Source organism: Falco cherrug, chromosome 12, assembly GCF_023634085.1.
Source record: "Falco cherrug isolate bFalChe1 chromosome 12, bFalChe1.pri, whole genome shotgun sequence".
Taxonomy (NCBI): domain Eukaryota; kingdom Metazoa; phylum Chordata; class Aves; order Falconiformes; family Falconidae; genus Falco; species Falco cherrug.
The window spans coordinates 28,488,882-28,509,273 of record NC_073708.1 but is presented as its reverse complement, the minus strand read 5'-3'; the positions used below and the strand labels follow the sequence as shown (position 1 = coordinate 28,509,273).

Below are 20,392 nucleotides of genomic sequence, written 5' to 3'. Positions count from 1 at the left end.
ACATACTTTCTAAGGAGAAAATTTTAAGCTCTGCAGCACTTGCGAACAGCATGCTGGGGCATTGCATTAGTATCAACAGACAGAGAAAAGAGAAACAGTCTATACAGTAATAAAAGACCTCCTTTTCTAGTAGATTCTAGTGGATTCTCTGTCCCAGCACAGTATCAGCTGGGCCTGATTTTCCTTTCTTTGTGATATCCTTAGTAGCCATTGTCTTAGAGTGATTCATATAAGAATAGTCTAAATGACTGAATGGACTATAGAGTTCACTTTTCTCACCATCAGAGGAGGAAAATACAGACATATTCACTGCCACAAGTGCCAATTTCCTGCACTCTTAAGTAACACTCCAAGTGAGAAGTAGCTGATATAGTTTGAAACATATTCATCAGTATCAATAGGACCTGAACATTTCCATGCCCCATTTGTCCCAAAGATTCTTTGGCTTTAAACTGTCGTCTTCTTTCCTTCTCATTTCTCCCTTCTTATTTGATCTCTCTTTTTGCTTCTGTAGTTCTGTTATTTCTTCTTTTTGTTCTCTCTTCCACCACTCCTTTTTTTCCCCACTAAAAACTAAAAAACCTTGTTCTCAGCTTCTTTCAGACAAACTGAGTTTGTTTTGTACAGTACAATCTGCCCTTCAGGGTTGTCCTGTAAATCCTTAAAGTACCTCTGGCTTCTCCTTCCTTAGACCGCTCCACAGAAAGAGTCCAAGAACTCTGGAGACAGCCGCTGCTGAAGCACAGGAACTATAATGTACTCTAGGATCAACCCTTTTATTTCCAATAGTTCATCAGTACTCTTCTTTCCCCCTTTGTTCTACAAGCTGGTGCATGCCATAATATTTGCCTTTGGTTTCAACTAGAGCCTGTTTTGATATTGAAGAGCTCTAACAACAGTGATGAGTTGGAAAAAGTCCTTACTGTGGTCATGGCAGTTAAGGCTTATTTGTACATTTGGGCCCTGACAACTACATGGACAAATACTGTTTGTGCTGCTTTAAAAATCATTACAAAGCACAAAAAAAGCTTTCACTCGTCAATAATACTGCAATTGGACAAGACTGGATTCTTCTTAAAGCATCCCGGGGTTAAGAGCAGGGGACCTGTACATTGTGTTTTTGTTGAGATAACAGTTCTTGCTGACAAGATTTTCAAAGGGTTTCTGTCAAAGAACAATGAGGCTGTAATTGTTAGTGTTATTATTTCAGTATGAGCTAAGAAGTTCTGCAGTCTGAAGTCTGAGCAGATGCCTGAATGCTATATTCTAAAAAGGTCCCATTAAACATTTGTAACATGAACGTGGTATTAAATGATGTAACGATATGCAACAATTAAATGTAGAATTTCCATAGAAAAATGTTGATTCTTTAATGTTTGTCTGTACATGCAGCAAAATTGGATGGTGTTATAAATTGAAAAATAAATTTAATATCAGTTGTATGATGCAAGAGTAATTCTAAGGCAAAATAGTAATAGAGGAAAGAAATAGCCTTTTCATATAGGCTGTCATCCTACAGATGTTCAAATGGCTATTTAAATAACATCTGCTGTTCTTTACTGGGTGAAAAAAATGTAGAAATTCTTCTCATAGGTTTTGGAGAATTATTAAAGAGGCTTTGTCTTCATACTACTTTAAGTTTTATAGGTGTATTTTCCCCATGCTCTTCTTAACTGCCTTTCTAGACAGATGAAATATTTTTGGCCTTGGTAACTAGCAAGACATGTATCTATGTAAACCTGCCTCCTTTGAAGGTAACTGTTTGGGACCTCTTCCTAAAACATGCCTTAAGTCAATCACACGCTTTTTATTTTTTCATTCAGTTCGTGATAAAAATATGACAACAGAATTACAGATATCAATGAAATCCCAATCAGGAAATCATTATTCTGAGCCTTCTTCCTACAGGTACATGAACTGAATTCCTATAGTGTTATCAACAAATAATAATTTGAATTGGGAAAGAAACAATTGCTGATGAGCTCCTCTTTCCCAGGAAGGTCAAACTCAAATCAATTGGAGAAAAAAATTAAGTTACTTTGACCATGCAAACTTGCTGTTTTCTACATTCTTAAGATGGTGAATATAGATTCCACTGGTCATAACTTCCCTTCCCCATATACTCTCTTTTGGAATGTGAAAAGACAAAGTCCAGCCTTAATTCTCAATAAAGATGTAATTGGCATGCTGGGACTTTCGAAAATCATAATTCATCTTTCTTCTTCAGGATGATTTTCCTTACAAGTTCTGTAACATAAGGTCTTATTTCTTCAACAGAGACAGTAGAGTCCCAGGCCTTTACGACTTTCCCATTGGGGTCCACCAGGTATTTCCAGAAGTTCCAGGTTGGTTCTTCTCCTGTAGAATCTACAGGCAAAAAAAAAAAGTGGAAACTTACAAAAGAAAACCACATTAGCCAATTCCTGACATATGTTTATGTCAATTTGATGATTACCCTCTCAGAGGATGAAGGAATGTAAAATTAAGAGTGAGTTCAGACTGAATAATAAGATTAATTTTCTAACAGACAGGAAGCTTTAACTAGACAGTACCCCCCTGGAGACTAATGGAAACAGTCAAGCTTGAGACAGGAGCACTTTAATTGGTTTTAAAGCGTGAGTGTGCATACGTGTGTGTGTGTTTGTGCTACATAGATAAATCTTGAAACAGTTGAACATTGATAGGAAAATCTAATTTGGCATAACACTATAGCTACCAGGACTGATTATTTGCTTGCTTATCCAGGATTTTTCCTCCAAAAGCACCCAGTATCATGTGCTTCAGAAGTATGTTTCAACAAATGGTACCTGAAGAAATAACAAAGTAAATTCTTCCAGGAGGTTTCCTCCTAATCCTCACCTACTACAGTTTTCCCCCCATGACCACATACTCCTTTTACATGAATCACATTCTTACCCTTTACTATTCTGCTACATGACTAACAAAATATTCAGGATTTTCAATCAGACCAGGAGTCCCAACCCACTAATGGCCCACCTACAAACACTACAGACAAATTACCATCTTTTCCATTGATTATACGTTGGGCAAAATCTCATATGGAATTGGAAGATATTGCAAAGTATTGCCAAGACACAGCCAGTCCTACACTGTTGACAATCTTGTCATTATGCTGCACAAATATCCTGCCTCCAGCAGCCTCACTTTACGTGTGGACCAACAGGGAAACAAGACTGGCAAGTTTTATGTGACATGTCTGCAAGTAACAATCCCACTGGGCAAAACAGAAATGAAAGGATGTGAAGAAGATTAAAGGGAAGTCTGGCTAGTGAAAAGATCCATTACAGACCTGGAAGATGTGCTTGGGGTAGTCAAAAATACTGCCAACACTCCTTTAAATGCAGTGGTACGTGGGAAAACACTGTGGTGCTGGAGAGAAGCACCAGCAAAGTGGTCCTTGCAGAATGCAGCTCAGGTAATACTGTGTCATATTGGGCTTTATTATACATCACTACTGGAAGACATTTCCTTCACATCCAGTAAAGGCTGACATTTCAGTTTAGCATTTAAATGGTGTTCAGAGCACTCATACAGTGCAAGAAAAGTAGCGCCTTGATAGAGAAAGCAATGCCTTGATAGAGGGTATCCTGCTTTGCAGTGCATTTTGTCAGCTGTCTGCTAAAAACCAGCAAAACCTCTTCAGGCCTCAGTGCTAGCTGTAATGCAGATTGGAACTGGAAGAACTAAACCGTATGGCTATTCCAGTGCTTTGCAAGGAGTGAGGAAGGGAGTATTCAAGGACATCTCTTAGCGCCTGGTTTCTCTTTTTGATTGCTGAGGTGAATTATATAGATGCTTTGCTTCCACTTATCCTGCAGCTCTTGAGATGCATCTTATAAATCCAACCTATAGCAGTTGTGTCACAGGAGAAGCACTTAGGAGGCCGCAATGTGGAAAAAGGAAGATCAGGTGTAGTATGCATACAGGACAATATTTCAAGACCTGTATTCCCTGTAAAAGTTCATTAGACTAGCTTTTACAGGGCATCTGTTATCATAGTGTCTTTATCCCTGGAGATCTTTTAAGAAGGTTAGACAAAGCTGTTTGGAGGGACAGAGAGAGAAACCCCACCTTGTGCAGGAGGATGGACTACATGACTTCTGACCCCTTTGAGCCTGTCAATTCTGCACTATGAGTCTGTGAACACAGTGACAGACATGTTTTTTCTGTCAGATGGTGTTTTGTGTCAGAGGAATTCTAAACTTGGGAAACAACCCTCTAATGTTCCAGATTACTCACCAATTAAGTACTTGAAGGCAGGAATTGCACCGGCTCCGCTGACTGCTATTTTGCTGAACATAGGAAAGGAGGCACCATAAGTCTTTCGTGCAAAACTCTCAATTTCTTTGTTAGTGTCTGGTTCTTGCTGCCCAAACTGATTGCATGGGAATGCCAGCACATTGAAATGATATGGGCCAAGGTCTCTCTGTAACTGTTGTAAGGCCTTGTAGTGGCTATCTGTATACCCACACTCACTTGCAACGTTGACCACTAGCGACACCTGAAGAAAAACAGAGATTAAAAACTGTGTTGCACGTGTCAATTTTTCAACAGGTAGGCTGGGATGCAGACTATTTTCAAAAAATTAAAATGTCTAGAGAACTGTGACTGAAAATGTTTGGAACTATATCAAGTTCTGTTCATGATAGGAGGATTTAATATTGCTTTTATGTATTCCCATTTGGCAACCATGAAGATAATCAATAAACTACTAAGCAATCTTAATTCTTAGTTTACAGAGAATCTACATTTCTCCATTCTGCCTTCTGTATAGTTTCTAAGCATATTTAAGAAATGACCATCCAGCTAAGATAAACAAGTTGCATGAAAGAAACTTGCAAATGAATGTATTTTTGGTAATTTATTTATCTGTTGTGAAGCATTTGTTCTGCAGCATCTTCCCTTGTACAGAATTTAGTACTCATACAGAACTGGCTGATCCATTTATCATTGCTAATGCAGATGACCTGGAAGTTAATAGAAGCAGTTACAGGATTTTGGCTTGGTCTGTGCAGTATGGACTGTAAAGTTTCCCACCATTTCTAAAATAAATCTACTTAGTTGTGACAAAATGACAACAGATTTTTGCATAAACTTTTACTGCCTCAATTAGAGATTCCAAGAAGTGAAGACTGTACCCACTGTCCTTTAAAGTCATTCCTATATCTGATCATCTTTGATGTTGTACACATTGTGTCATTCAGACATTACCACCAGGCATGTATGTGCCTGTGCAGATCTAGCAGAGGAAGATGCCAAACACAGATGAGGACTACAGGAAAACAGCAGCATGTATAAGGAGAATACATGGTGGAACAGATACTGGCAAGAAGTTGTTGGGGAAGTTAAGTGACCTAACCCTGAGCTGATACATATTACAGTTTCTCAAGGCCCTGAAGAGCTTTCCATTGTTTTTTGAGATATGTTATCCTTAAATAACATCTAGAATTTATTTTTATAGATTTTATTATTCTTACAAATTTTCCAAGTGTGAGTTGTCACTCATTCTACATAAATGAAGTCCATTCTAATATTTTCTTGAGAGCAGATTAATGCTGAATGTCATAGGTCTTTTAGATACAATATCATTTTATTAATAAAACCAGCATTATGCACTTTATAGTGATGTTTCTTTACATGTAACTACATTCTATTCCTTTTTTCAGACCAATTTGTAAGAGTCATAAGGAAATATAAATATTATAATACTAAAAATGTTTCTACCCACCTAGATTAAAATCAGGCATAGCGTAGAAAAAGTATCATGATTTAGGAATTGAAATTCTACCAGGCTTACGCTGAATCTTGTAGGTTTCTACAGATTATACATGGGCCCAGAAGCTCATCCTTCATTCTCAAATTGCAAAAAAAGTTTTAGTTCAATCAAAGTAGCCAACACATTCCCCAGTGCTAGTACAACAACAGTAGCTATTTACATTGGACCTTTCTACAAGAGTTTGGAAGTTTCATAGAAGCTGGCACGTTGGTTTCATTATTGTCATTGTGAGACAGCTGTGTTGAAGGGCCCAGTACTGGAAGAGGAAAGCCTGAAGCTTGGATACATTAATTGACCTTACCAAATTACACAGCAAGTAGCTGCAGGGCAAGAAAAGGAAGTGAAAAATCCTGTCCAGGTCTCATACTCCTGTGTCTGTGCCCACTGCCTTTGCTCAATTTAAACTTTGGATTCTTGTGTTACTGTTGTAACACATATTTCTACGTGTATGTTTTTACACAAAATATAAAAGTATATAGGAAACAGGAATAGACTGCATCAGATAAATTAAAATGTATGAAAAATAAATGACTACATGGGTATAGTGTTCTTTAGGCCAGTAAACAAACTGGCATATAAAAGCCCATCATCTGGGTAAAGTATGGGCTCATAAGATTAAATGTCCAGAAGGGGTAGGAATAAGTAAAGAAAAAGTTAAGGGTGTTTATAATTTCTTACATTAAACATTAACACTTCATTTGTGTATTTTGTACCTTGTATAGGTATATGGCTATACGTGAAGTGGTTTCAGAGCAGCACTGTTTTCCCTGGAAGACAGGTAATCTTATAAAGCACAGGTTGATGTAACCTTCTTTGTGGTATAGTGTGTGAACAGAATACAATCTAGTCAATCCCTGTATGCTTGTATATGAAATATGATCTGGAGCCATCTAGCTAACTTCCAAAGCATCACATTCATTCAGACAACATTTATAAGCTCTACCTGAAATTTTAAATTCAGTCTCCTAAAACATCCAAAGATATGGCATTTATTTTTTTTTCCCCAGAGGAGAGGTAATAATTTTATGATGCATTCCTGTTGTAGACTGTCAGCATTCCAAACTGAACTTATGTATTGGACATAAAAAATAACTATTGGCAGTTCTGTTCTTTTCAAATAATGTGTATTTATGAAGCATAGTGATAACTGTAGTTTGGTATGACTGAAGATAAATTGTACCACCAAGAGTTGACATCACCTCTAGTCCTTTCATATGACAGTCTAGAAGCATTTTAAAATATAGTTTAAGACTAAGCATTCTCATGATGCGGAAGTATTCATATACCTTACTATTCACATCTATTGGTACTTTATCTCAAATACAATGGCAATGTAAGAATTTATCATTGGAGGGCTGGGAGAAATAAGGTTGTGTAGGTATTATGTTCATATTATAACAGACATGAGAGATCACTTGCCAATGAAAACAATCAAGCTTTTATAACTTTGACTTGATTTTGAAATTAGGACAGCTTGAAAAAATTAACTCTAAAAGAAACGACTATTTTAATTTACAGCTGTTTAAAACCAGTGATTAGTTGGCATGGTGGTGAAAGGCATGAGAGCTCACACTGCCAACAGTGCAAACTTCTAAACGTTCTCCCACAAAATAGGAGATACATGCAGCATTTCTTAGACTGGCAGGCACATTATGCTTCTCTTTTTTCCTTAGATACGTGCATGCCTTTACTAAACTCCACAACTTAATAGTGGAAACCTCCTAAAAGTATAACTAACACATATAATAAAAAAATTTCAGGATTTATTTATTAGTATTTCATAAGGAATGCTTAAAATGATTGTTTAAAAATTGTTACCAAGTTATCTTTCGAGTGTCTGGTACCAGGAGTGATTAAATCTGCTGATATTTTTTGTCTATGTTTTATTTTTAATAAATATCACTCTTTATGTTGTCATGAAGGGGCTGTGCTTTGATTTCTTACAACTATTAATGATTTAAATTAAGTTAATTATGCCTCTTGACTGGCTTCAGGCTCTGAAAGTCAAGTACACCACCTAGTGTGCAGTGCAAACAATTCATCCTGGACCTTACAAAAAGTATTTAAGCTGAATTCTGTTAGTCGTCTGACCTCTTAATACTATAAATTCCTTGCCTTCACTTAGAAAACCTATGCATTCCAGTAGTGAACTCATTCAACACTGCAAAAACATGTCTTCGTTTACTTAATGTTTACACCAGTGTACCTCCTTGAGAAAAAGATCCCTGGACAGATTTATCAATCTATCAGCTTTGAGTAACCTTTTGTGGATCTTTTAGTAGAAACAGTAGATACGTAGGGTTTTAGACCTGGAGACTCTTAAATGGCTCTGTCTGACTGATGGAAGAATCAGCCACAACTGTCAGATTTCACTGACTTACAGACCTTGTTACCTTCATGGAAAAAATAGCAATACTCTGTACAGTAATTAAGTAGCTATACTCTGTATTTATACACCTTCAGTAGTATTACAGTCTCAGATTGCAGAGAGCTGTGATGCAAAGTGCCTAGCATTACTTTCAATAGTAAACTAATACTTTGGGTTGTTAGAATGCCTAATGATTTTACATTACTGTATTACATTTGGTTCAAGATTTCCAAAGCAGTGCACTAACACTGCTTAATTACACCTCAGTACGCTGTTAGCTGTGTGGTAGGTCAGCAGGAAGGCAGGTAGGTAGGTACTATTATATCTAGACAGGTATAAACACAGCAGGGAACAGCTGATGCTTGGGAGTTCTGACTCCCAAATAGATACTATTTTTGGTAAGAATAGTGCCTCTTACAGCATATTTGATAGAGATCATAATAAGGTTTCTTGAATTAGATAGGTAGATAGATAAAAAACTAATCTTATTTGAATCCTGTTGATTCCTTTCCAACCATACATCACTGCCCTTCATTTTTAATATAGATGTGTCAACATCAGTATGGTAGCCTGGAAAAAACACAGGAGGATGGCCTTCTTGTGCAGCAGACAGTTTTTTGATCTACTTCACTTGTGGTACTTTTTTTTTCCCCAGTTGTAATACACCTCCCTTTCTTTGCTTTCAGGTAAATGTATTATGATACCCGATTCCGTAGCATGTATGCCAAGTATTTAGCATTCTGGTAATATAATTTGTTATGCCCCCATAAAAAGGGAGTACTCTCTCACTTATTTTCTGTGTTTTTATTGAAGTGGAGAATAGGTTATGCCTGTGCATATTTATTTCAGGAAAAAAAATCTGTTCCTTAATTTTTTTAATTTTCATTATTTCAGAATTGTTAGTACATTTCTTACTATAAAAAGAGGGTACTTGCGATTTGTATCAACATGCACTTGAATGGAAATTGAATTAATATCAGTTTTATTTTTTTCTTACCAAGAAAAATTGTTTCAATGATCTGAATACAAAATAATTTGTATTAATAATGAGTTATTGAAGAAAGACTCTGCAAGTAATGAATTGCACTGATTGTTTATACTTAGCATGGCTCTTGTGTTTTTAGACTTAGCAGACTTCATTATTTTTCTTTATACTGGGGAAGGTTTTGATTTTTTCAATTCCCAGTTAGTTTCTTGACTACCAATTAAGTAGTTATTTAACTGAATTAGTTGAGTGAGTAAATTGAAGAAAATGTCTTCTCTGCATCTGCCAGAAAGCTTAAGGCTGTTAAAAGCTGGTTTAGCAATTAGCAGATTATTGTTCCAGGGGCTAACTAATGACTCACTTTCTTTAAAACACCAGCAGCACATACATAGTACTTACATATTATTTACTTTCTTTTAATAGCTTTAAAATATTATGATAAACCTACATCTTAACAGTACTTATCTAACTGCAGATTTAAGGAGGTTTATTTTAAGAAATAAATGGGAGTTTTAATTAACCTTTCTCTACCTTGATACTAAGTTCTGACAACATAATGACAGAAAGGGATGTGTTTTATTGCTGTAATTAATTTTCTTTAAAATTATGCACATGCATTATCAAACAGCAGCTAGCCTGAACATTAATAGGCTCTCGGAATGCAAATTTTTTTGTTCCATACAGAAACTGGTCATCATCACTTTTTTGGAATAAACTATTCTGCATGCCCTAGCAGAGATCAAGGAGGACCATTCGCCAATGGCGTCACCTTTTCCAAGGTACGGCTCTAGAGCTCTCCCTCAAAAAACCAGTCACACCTCGAGGATGGCCTGGTATCACAGCACCACTGGAGGTACAGACACACACCCCTAACGTGGTGTACTCGTGAGGTTCCAGACCAGGCTCTGCAGCTTGTTCCAGGGGAGATGAACACCCACAGCTCTCTGCAGGGTGGCTGTAGGGAATTTCTCAGAGTTCCCCCTTTACTCCTTTCTGTGTGGATTCTGGCCCTGAGGTTGAGAAAGTACAGGTGGTATTTGCTTATTCAGACAGATCTGCAGATGACCCACAAACAAAAAATGCCCCAGTAACAGGATTTATTGACAGAGCCTTTGGAAGGAACTCCTAAAAAAAAAAAAAAAAAAAAAAAGCAAATATTGCTTAAAATCAAATAGCTTCCTTGTATTTTCCAATATAGATATTTGAGTAGGCATGGGACCAGTTTTGCTCTATCTGAATTGTGAATGGAGTGGGAGGACTTTGACCAGGTAAGATGCAGACCTCTCATTTTTTCCAAATTGACCAGCACCCCTCTCTACCAAGCTCAGGAAAATATACATGTCCTCCCATATACCTTCTCTGTCTTCTGGCCAATGTTTTAGTGACCTGCTACTATGGACTAGTGAGCTCAGACACCTCAGTGAAGTATGTGAAGTATTTGAGAAGAGGGGGAAGGCAGGTGGAAACACAAAGCTGGAGAATAAGGGTGAAAGTGAAAAGTGGTGCCTGCCTTTCTGGGCAGCAGCTAAGCTATTGGCCTGCTTGGCAGCACCACAGATGTGTCACTTGAGCACTAAGGGTGGCAGCTGTGCACTTCATGTTGATTTTAGCTTCTCTAATTTGTGAATGTGGCTGTCACAGCTTATAGTATTATGCCCCCCATGTGCTATGTTCCCTTTTCACTCTTCCATAGGTACTGAGCATCTTTCCTGTATGATCAAGCCACTAAACCCCCATAAAATAAAATCAGTTTACATTCAGGGAAACTGTTCTTAAAACAGGTAGGAAAGGTCTGCCTAGAGCTCCTTAACGTAATACACAAGCAACATTTTAAAAAAGTCATAAAAGTAGATTTGTGGCTACATGCCCTTCTTCATGTTGCTTTGTCACACTGAAAAGCAACACAGGGAATAGTGTGATGTGGCTACAATTTCACCATACGCCAGTATTAAAATATTTACTTTATCATGTCTCTTGCTTTTTTGCTAATTATAGTGAAATTTGTCAGCTCCATTAGCCACCGATTAAACACACACCCCCTTTTTTTAAATGTAGAACATTGACAAGGAATGGGATTTACATAAAAATAATTTAGTAAAAGTCATGCAGTTAAAAGGCAGAAATGAGCTCCAAAAGTAAGTTAAACAAAGGTACAAACTTCCTGCGCTTCAATGTTAATAGCCACAATCCAGTGCAACTCATCCGGCTGCATGGCAGGCAGGCAGGCATTCCCTGCCTGCCACGTCTACAGGCAGCTGCCTGCACAAGGGGAAGACGCGGACACGCACAGAGGTTAGGCTGCAGACGTTTTATTTAAAGAGTGCAAAGACCTATGGAGCGGTACCAAAGGAAGCATGCAGGCAACACTCCAGATCAGTTAAAAAAAAAAAAAAAAAAAAAAAAACAAACCAAAAAACCAAAAAACCAAAAAAACACACCAGTCGTAAAGTCACATCTATTTGCATGTGTGCACCAAGTTAATGTACAATCTCTCCACCCCCACTTGGTTTGTGCAGACATGCAGACTGGCTGGTTAGTGAGCCTGGGCAAGAGCCGCCCATCTCCGTGCAGACTTACCGAGCCCCTGTATTTCTCCAGAGAGACTAGTTTGCCCCTGATGTTTACAACTTTGAAAGTGTAAAAATCAGGCTCTTTCTGCTGCGTAGCGGAAAACACTAAGAGCAGGAGCGCTGCAATTGCAAGGAGCATGGCTAGAGGGATGAGGAAAACTTTAGGGAAGGAAGAGGAAGGCTTGTGCTCCACACTGCCCTCAGGATCTAGCATGCTGCACGTCCGTGCTGCAGACACTTGCCACGATAGGAAAGCGCTGCCGCAAAGAAAGGACTGCTGCAAACGGAGCTTTTGCAACAGTCTGGCGTCTGCAAAGGCTTAGAAGCTGCGTCTGTACCAGACCTCAGAAGCATGTATTTATGGAGGATACAGAAATTCTAAAATGGAGTATTTCATGGTGGTAGTACTGTATTCAGGCTATTTATGGGTGGGTACCAGACGAACGAAAGTGCTAGTTGGCTCACCAACAGTAATACCAGTCCGTGGTATACCAGTCAGATTTACAGATCTGCTTTAACTATGCCCTAGGAAAATAAGGGACAGAGTTACTGTGATTTTTGATGGATTCGCAAGTGCCTTTTTTCAGTATACTAACTATAGCATCTAGTGTAATGTCAAAGGATACCAGTGGCATGGTTGCTAGTGGTTACTGATGCAAGTGTTCTGAACGAGTCACAGCATACAGTCAGCAGTAACAGAATTACAAACATGCCATGCACGATATCCTGTGAAATGGAGCACCATTAGCCAAGCCTTCAGGAAATTAATCTCTGCATGCGCCTGGGTCGCGGGCAGTGGCCAGACCACTGGTCTTCACAGTGTGATCTGGGAGAAACCATGTTACCAAAGAGAATACCACAAGAAAGCAGTATTAGGCATCAGGAACTGAATTTGGTACCAAAGCTTTCAGATATACAGAGCCAAACCAGTGCTTCAGTGCAACTTTTTTTTCTTGCTTTTTTCTGCAAGAAAAAAAATAGCCATTTGTACAATTTGCTACTATGTCTGCTGGAAGAAAAGGATTTGCATATACAAAGTAACAACAATAGAAAGCATTTGATGGTCATCGATTTCTTCTTGGATGGAGAAACTGGTCCTCCATGCCTATAATTCTGATAATTCTTGGCAAAGAATAGCAAAATGTAGTGATTTACAGAAAACATTTAAGTAGCACAGCCAAGGCATATTGGAAATGTATATTTTGAAAAGCAAATTGCATTTTGTAATCTCATTCTGTGATATTTTTTTTAACTGAGTTTTGGTAGGTCTTTGACATCCTGATTAAATTTGGTTAGGAAAATCAAGCATAAGTGGTATTACTGAAAGTGGAGAAGCCGTGTATAACTAGTTCTAAAATTTAATTTTAGTTTTTAAACATCTCAGATTTGTAATTTTTTATGTACTCCAGCTTAAGTACACATACAGCATCAAGAAATAATGCAATATGCTACAAGAATATATAGATGGAAAATCTTCTACTATGCTGTCTACGGGGAAGATACCCTGTGCCAACCATCTGAAGTTCTCATCTTTACATATACTTTCCTGGCTGTAGTACTGACCAAGAACCTTTCCTTTAGATGACAGTCAAATATGATTTCCTCATTTTATAAATAAATTATATAAAAAACTTTAGAGTTTCTTCAGACACAGCTGGAGACAGAGAATAAGGCCTTCAATAGAGTATATATATTTAAATAAATTAAGAACCCTACTAATGTCTAAAAATAATTTTAAAAATTATTCCAACAAGAAAAATAATTCAACATAAACATTTTTTGCCAGAAAATTAAAAATAAATCTACAATATATTTTTACATTTTTTTGAGGGATAATGTTGTAGTTTGAGTATGGGACTAAAAATGAGGCATCGTACTGCAACATGAGACAAGCAAGGTTTTGGTCTGGAAAGGGACTTTATGCTTCCTGCAGCTTTATGATTATTGTCTCCGATTCCTAGATGAAATTTAGTGGCTTTCAGAATTCTATTTTCTCCCACAAACTGAGCCCAGAATCCGAAATTTTTTGATCACTGGCACTGAATTGGGAATTCTTTAAATAATGGCTGGCTGGCAGTAGAATTCAGCTTCCTCTTTTACTGCCATGTTTCATGCAATACAGCATTCTTTAACATCAGCAAAGAAGAAAGACTTTTTCCTGAATACAGTCAGAGAGGGACTATGTCAAAGACTGTTGGCTTTATAATGACTCAAGTTTTCAGAGCCAAACTACATTAACATTTCATATTAAAGTTGATCCAACTATTTGAACTAAATCTGATACAGTCTAATAAATTTCAGCTTGCAGGAAAAATGCCAGTCAGGTTTGCAAACTGGTGTGCGTTTGCTCGCTAGCATGTCTAAATGTTGATCTAGGAGGACTGTATCCAGTAGCAAGTGTCATTTAGTTACTTTTGCAATTTACTTTTCGCCTACTAAATCTAAGAAAAATCTTTGTCAAATAGGACTGGACTGAAGCCACCATGCAGCTAACCTCAGCTGTCCTGCGAACAGCATCGAAGCACTGCAATTCCTGTCACTGCTGACCAGACCTGGACTGGCTCTTGTTCCTAAAGGTGAAAGCTCTGCACATCCCATTAGCAATACCCTGAGCTCTCCAATCCTAATTTAGTAAAGGGTGAACTTGAAGTGAACCACAAAAAAGCAGACTAGCCCTAAAGATCGCACTAAGGTCACAATATATTCAGAAGTATGTCTTGCCAGTATTTTATGGAACCCAGTATTACAGATTTTGCAACTTTTGTTTACATACACAGATGCTCTGAAGAAGTGTTTCCAGCACTACTAGTCACATTATTAATACTGTCCTTGGAACCGTTTTAGTAGTCCAACATTAATCTTTTACACGCCTTGTGTTTCTGGAAAGGCCTCCTTAGCCTGGGCTAGGAAGTGCCAACATGACATTTCACTGCCAAGAAGGAGGTATCACTGTATTGGATCACAGCGAGATTTGCCTTACACAGCACTTGCCAATTTCTTCAGGTCACCCTAAGCACTGCCAAGGGCCAGGCGGGCCGGCCCTTCTCCCCCGAGACCTGCCGAACTGCCAGAAGTGCCGGCCAAGGCGCGGTCCCTAGCGGCTGCCGGGGCCAGCGCCGCAGCCAAGGTCAGGGGCCCGGCAGCCATTTCCCTCCCCCCCCCCCCCCCCGTGCCTCTGCTTGCCGCAGGCTGCTCTGTGCTCAGAACACCCGCCCCGCTCCCCAGCGGCGGCGGGAGCAGGGGAATGGGGGGGGGGGGGGGGGAAAGCCCTGGGGAAGGGGGAAACAAGGCCCAGGCTGCGGCAGAGCCTCCCAGCGGGCCCTAACCCTGCTCCGCTGGGCCTGGGGCCCGGCGTGCGCGAAGAGAGGCCTGGCCTGAAATACGGGGGGAAAATGGGAGAGAACAGGGCGGCTGGGGGGGTGCGTAAGGAAAGAACTGGGCTGCGTCCTCTGCCGGCCCTGCTTCCCCTGCGGCACTGGGGGCAGGAGGCCCCGAGGGAGATGGGAGGGGGGCGCCCTGGAAGCCGGGCCGCGCCGGGCAGGGCAGGGCAGGGGCTGGGGCACCGACAGCCGCCCCACGCCCGCCCGGCAGCGCCGCCCGCCCTCGAGGCTCTCCCTCCCGCCCTCGCCCCACAATGCATCGCGCGGCGCGGCTGACATGGCGGCCGGGCCGGACTGAGCCGCTGGCGTCGGGGCCTCCAGCAGCTGGAGCCGGGCATGGCGGGGGCGCAGCCCCGGCACCCCTAGCGCCGCAGCCAGGTACCGGGCTCCAGGGGCCGGGGGGGCTCCGCCCAGCTTCCTGGGCCTCCCCCGAGGGGTGGGGGTGGCTGGGCGCGCTCCGCTCTCTCCCCCCGAGCGGGGCGGGGGGAGGCGGGCTCGGGGGGGTGGGGGGCTGTCCGCGCCGGCGCCCCCCGCCTCAGCCTGCGGCGCACCGGCTCCGCCCTGCCCCGGCCCTCCTGCCCGCGCCCCGCCTTGCCGGCCCGTAGCGGCCTTCCTGCCCCGCGCCCGGGCGGGGTGGCGGCGCTGCGGCTGCCCCGCACGCCCGGCCGGGGGCCCCGGGCTCGGCCGGGGGGGTGTTGGCGGCCCCAAGGTCAGCGGGGAGCCGGGGCCGGCCCCAGGGCCGCATCCCGGGGGGCGGGCGGCCGGAGGGCAGTGCCCGCCGGGCAGGAGCTGCGTTCGGCTTGTTGTTCTCACGCCCTGTAGAATTAAATACTGGGCGGGAGGAGAGACCATTGCAATCGGTGCGGCCCCCCCGGGGAAATGCCCCTCTGTCCTGGGCCGGCCTGGCGAGCCGTGCCCCCTCCACTGTGCCGTGCCCAAGTGAGAGGTTCTCCTTTCTATGGGTTATGATGTGCCTGAAATGACACACAGGCATCCCTTTGCCTCTGTTTGTGCTCTTTTGTTGGCTTATCTTGTATACAAATAATAGCTGAACGACTTTTCTGCTTTTGCAATATGTTGCAATTTGCCAGTTGGCTGAATGTGTCATATCACCTGAGGCCTTGTTGCTTTTAAGGTTGTCTCTGAGTATATCAAAAGAGGATGACCTCATAACACGCAGAGGAACAATCTAATCAGATTTAGGGTAAGGTAGGGATTAGTACGTTAAAAAGATAATTATATCTATGTACGGATCTAATAAATTTTTATGTCTTTGTGCCACCTCTGTCTCACCGATTCCTGAGCGCTGTGCTGTGCATTCGAGAGTCACTGCATTTCCTGAAAATAGAGGACACACGTTGTTTCTGGTTTTGTTTGACTTGTGCTTACAGTTTCAGTAGGTGTTTTTTGGGTAGATGACCCCAGATGGTTATGACATAATTGTTTTCATAAATTAGAAGAGTAAACCAGCCATGGAAATATCACTTAATTACAGTATCTGGCAGAAGGCTCTATTAGGAGCGAGAGGTCTTCTTTACAAACATCAGTTTTGTAGTGAGCTTTTAAAATAATTTTCTTGTTCTAGTGAAAATACCTTCATAAAATTAATTTTGGGCTTAATTATAATTTCCCAGAATATATGCATTGACATATGTTCCCAGAATATGTGTACAGAGGGATCAGAAAGTTCCTTCTGTCTTCTGTTCTTGCACAGAAAACAACTGGGACTTTTCCTCTCATATCTCAACTAGCAGAGGAAAAGCAGCTGCTGGATGCAGTGGGGCACCTAACCTGGTTCTCCCTCTGAAGGGAATTGCTGCTACTGGGAAAAAGAGAAAGGGGAGCAGGATTTCCCTGTGTCCTACTTAAAATCAAGATATCCCTGGGGAGCGCCTCTTAAACGTCTTGTGGATCTGCTTGTCAGGGTAAAGGTTTTGGATTATGTATTCATATTGGTACTCTAAAGCTGTTCAAAATTTTGCCCAGCTGAGAGTATATTCTGTTTTGTAGTCAAAAGTGCTTGCTTTTTAAATTTTACAAAGCATTTCTACTAAATCAACTTTATTTGTGTCCCTGTCTTAGTGAAATAATGTAATACTGGCACTGACTCGTACTGAGAACTCATAGAAGGATCCTGCAGTTTGCTTAGCAGATTAATTTGCAGAATGGAAGCCACCCAGGAAAAGTCAACATTTCTGATGCTTTTGGCATATTAAGACTATATTGTATGTTGTTTGATAAATTGTTTAATTGCACATAAATGATAGCTCAGTAACTTTTAACTTAGAAGTACTGAAAACCTATTACTTAAATTTTGTAACAACACACATTATTCTAAATTTTACTTTCTTTTTTAACCAGTAATGCACGCATACATGTGTATGTACTCATACTGTGTATCCTTGGTTCATAATTCTGATTCTAATGTTTTAGCAAATCTTTGGGAAAAAAAACAATTTATCAGATGTCCTTAGATTTTACTTTTTATTTCTGTTGGTGTAGGAAATACTATTTCCAGCAAGCAGTAATTTTCAGGTTTTAGGTTTTGGTGTCAGCAAAGCTTGACTTGGGAGTCTGAAATCAGTTTTGAGTTACAAACTGTTGTGAGTCAGTGTGTGCCAACTGTATGGATATATTCTTGGCAACTTTTCTGAAGTAGTGGTTTTCAGCACGTTTCTTTCAGTAGTGAAAGTGCTGGATCCTGGTAAAGGAGGCTTAAGGATGCTGCTGGAAGATCCATTTGCTTTAGCTGTAGTTTGTGAACTACTTTGTGGCTGATAGGAAGTAGCTCAAAGGCTGTCCCTTCCTCAGGGATGAGCGTTTGGGTGAAAGGATCTCTATTGCTTAATTACAAGATCCAGATAAACTATGCCACAGATACAGACTGCAGTATTTTTATTTAGGATAAGCGCGAAGTATAAATGAACGTTTAAGAATAAGATGGGTAGATGGAGTTAAAATGTATAGCAGTCATATAAACCAGTTTCATGATCGGTTCAGGCCTCTGAGAAGACTTTTAAGCCTATGCCACGCTGTACCGGGGTTTTCCAGCCTCCTCACCTGTATTGGTACAAATGCTGTCTGTGTTTGTTTTTGAAGTTAGAACTACTTTGGATTAGGTTCCTGATCTGGTTACAGCAGCATGTATTTTAGAGCATACAGCCACATTTGAGGCAGGTGGTACCCCTCTTCTGGCTTCAGTGCTTGCTTAGGTTGATTGTGAAACATTTAAAGGACTATTACAGTAAAACCTAGATCAGAACCAAAACATATTAAAGCATTAGGAATCTTTATATGAAATACAGAGGTAAGGGAAGCCATTGTAACTTAATTATACAGCTGGTGTGACAGAGAGAATGGCTTTCCGGAGTTAGGAACAAGAGTCATCAGCAGTAGTATCTTCAGAAAGTGGTAGTTCTTGGCGTCTGGTGGCGTGCCTTTCTTACCTTCTCAGTGAGTCATACTGTGTTGCAGAAAAGACAGCAGGTGTCAATGCAAAGAGAGAATAATCTTTAACAAGCTCATCTTGTGTGGATCTCCTATCCAGCATATTCTGCTCATTTCATAATTTAAGATATTTGCACCTAGATGTTACTCAGTTTTGTGTTGAGCAAAGCCTTTCCTGTTACTTCAGTTACTCAGCAGTACTTTTGTAATTCAGATATGATCTTGTTACAGTTTATATATATACACTCACACACACAAGCTTATTTATCTGGTTACTACTCTTTGCAAGTTTTCAGTCCTCCATGTTGCAAATACAACAGCAGAGCTTCCTACTGAGTTATGTATTTTTAGTAAACCCAGAGTGCTAGTTTTATTGCATCCCTGTTTTGTGTGTTAAATTTTGTGTGTACTGCACTGGCTTCCTTCTAGATAGATTTTGGTAGTATTATGCTTACTAGCCTATATTCTGTAGCCTGTAGGAACAGGAAGGCCTGAAAGGCTACATAGCACTTAAGTTAGTTGCTAAGAATACTGGTGGATTTATTGCTGGTGGAGCTTGAGGCGCTTCAGTGGCCAGTAATCTCTGATAGTTTTAAGTGTGGAAAAACATCCAGGATTGATAATAGTTTGTACTAAGTTATGTCTAGTTCATCATAAAACAAACATAAACGTGTGATAACTTTTCCTAAACTATTGGCATAGAATATGGGAGAAGCCTGAATGATTTGTAGAAGCCCTTAAGACACAAAAATAGGCCTAATGCTGTAAACAGAATAGAGACACCACCACCACCGCACCACACATAAGGCTGTCTGTAGACATTACCTGTGCTGCAATCTGAGCAGAGTGCAGAAGATGACCTTTCTTTTTGTTCCAGTCTGTGGCTGTAACCTTTGTTTGCTGAATTTCCTTGTATTTTTGTTGAGGAAGTTCAGCTGGGCTATATTGGTAATCAGGTGAGGGGGTGGGGGGAATGAGGTTAATCGCCCCACTTACTGTTGGAAGGCTGGCTGGGGAGATTTGAGCTTAAGGGACAATCATAATGGGACAGATAAAAGCAGGTCTCAGATAAAATACAAGTCTCTCTATCTCAAGGAGGGAGTGTTTTATAGAAACAGGTTGATAATAATTATGTTTGTAGTACTTTAGCTGTTTATAGTTAATCTAGTACTCCCTGGGGAAACGAAACCTATGAGACTGTTCTCTTCCTTTAGCTGCTCTTCTACACTCTTGTCGTTAGTTTTGGACATTTCAGCCAGTTTGACCAAATTTTAGAACCTATTTGAAGTAACGTCAAAAGATTGTTTAGTTTCTGTAGGTTTTCTGGAAGAATCATACCTCAGCAGAGGAGGGGTCTGCTGAGGGGAAAGCAGGAGGAAGTTACGGTTCCTCTTAGGGAGTAGCCAAGAAATCGGTCAGTGTGTATGTTCCTTCAGCTGCAGTATATATTTATCCCCTGCTTGCCCAATGGACTGCGATTGGGAGAGTGAGAGAGGAGTACAAAATGGGATGTGTAGGAAACCTGGTCCATTCAGTTCTGCTGGTAATGAAATGATTGAAAAAAGAAATGCTTTGCAGAAGAGCGACTCAGAATGCAAGAGCTCACAGTTTAGCTTAGCCTTCATCTTTGAAGAGGCCCTGTTAATGGTAGTCTGACCCAAGATGTATGCTTTTGAAGGAGTTAAATGCAGTTGAACAACTGGAGAGGAAGGAGTGGAAGGGCAGTGGGTAGAAATATCTTGAAAGTGTGGTGGGTTTTGTGTTGTTGTTGGTTTTGTTTCCTGTTTGGAAGTAAGCCTTACCCTGAGGTTTTTGCAATTCAAATGCAGAATTTTCTAATGCTAG

The 20,392-nt window shown here is 40.6% G+C and overlaps 2 protein-coding genes across 5 annotated transcripts in view; one reads left to right on the top strand and one right to left on the bottom strand.

Annotated features, from left to right (window-relative positions):
- Nucleotides 1-1,340: 1,340 nt before the first annotated feature.
- GPX7 (glutathione peroxidase 7) lies at nucleotides 1,341-11,968 on the bottom strand. The gene is made up of 3 exons (XM_005440365.3): nucleotides 11,728-11,968; nucleotides 4,261-4,522; nucleotides 1,341-2,367 (listed from the first exon to the last, which is right to left on the bottom strand). Exons 1-3 carry the CDS (start codon nucleotides 11,932-11,934, stop codon nucleotides 2,204-2,206), a joined length of 633 nt encoding a protein of 210 aa, XP_005440422.1. The 5' UTR covers nucleotides 11,935-11,968; the 3' UTR covers nucleotides 1,341-2,203.
- A 3,361-nt stretch (nucleotides 11,969-15,329) lies between these two features.
- TUT4 (terminal uridylyl transferase 4) overlaps nucleotides 15,330-20,392 on the top strand; it is a 50,066-nt gene continuing 45,003 nt past the window's right edge. For 3 of the 4 annotated variants that reach the window (XM_055724635.1, XM_055724633.1, XM_055724634.1), the window contains exon 1: nucleotides 15,330-15,478. The gene's annotated coding sequence lies outside the window, so the exon portion shown is untranslated. The remainder of the gene's footprint in view (nucleotides 15,479-20,392) is intronic. The other variant, XM_055724632.1, reaches the window with a different exon arrangement.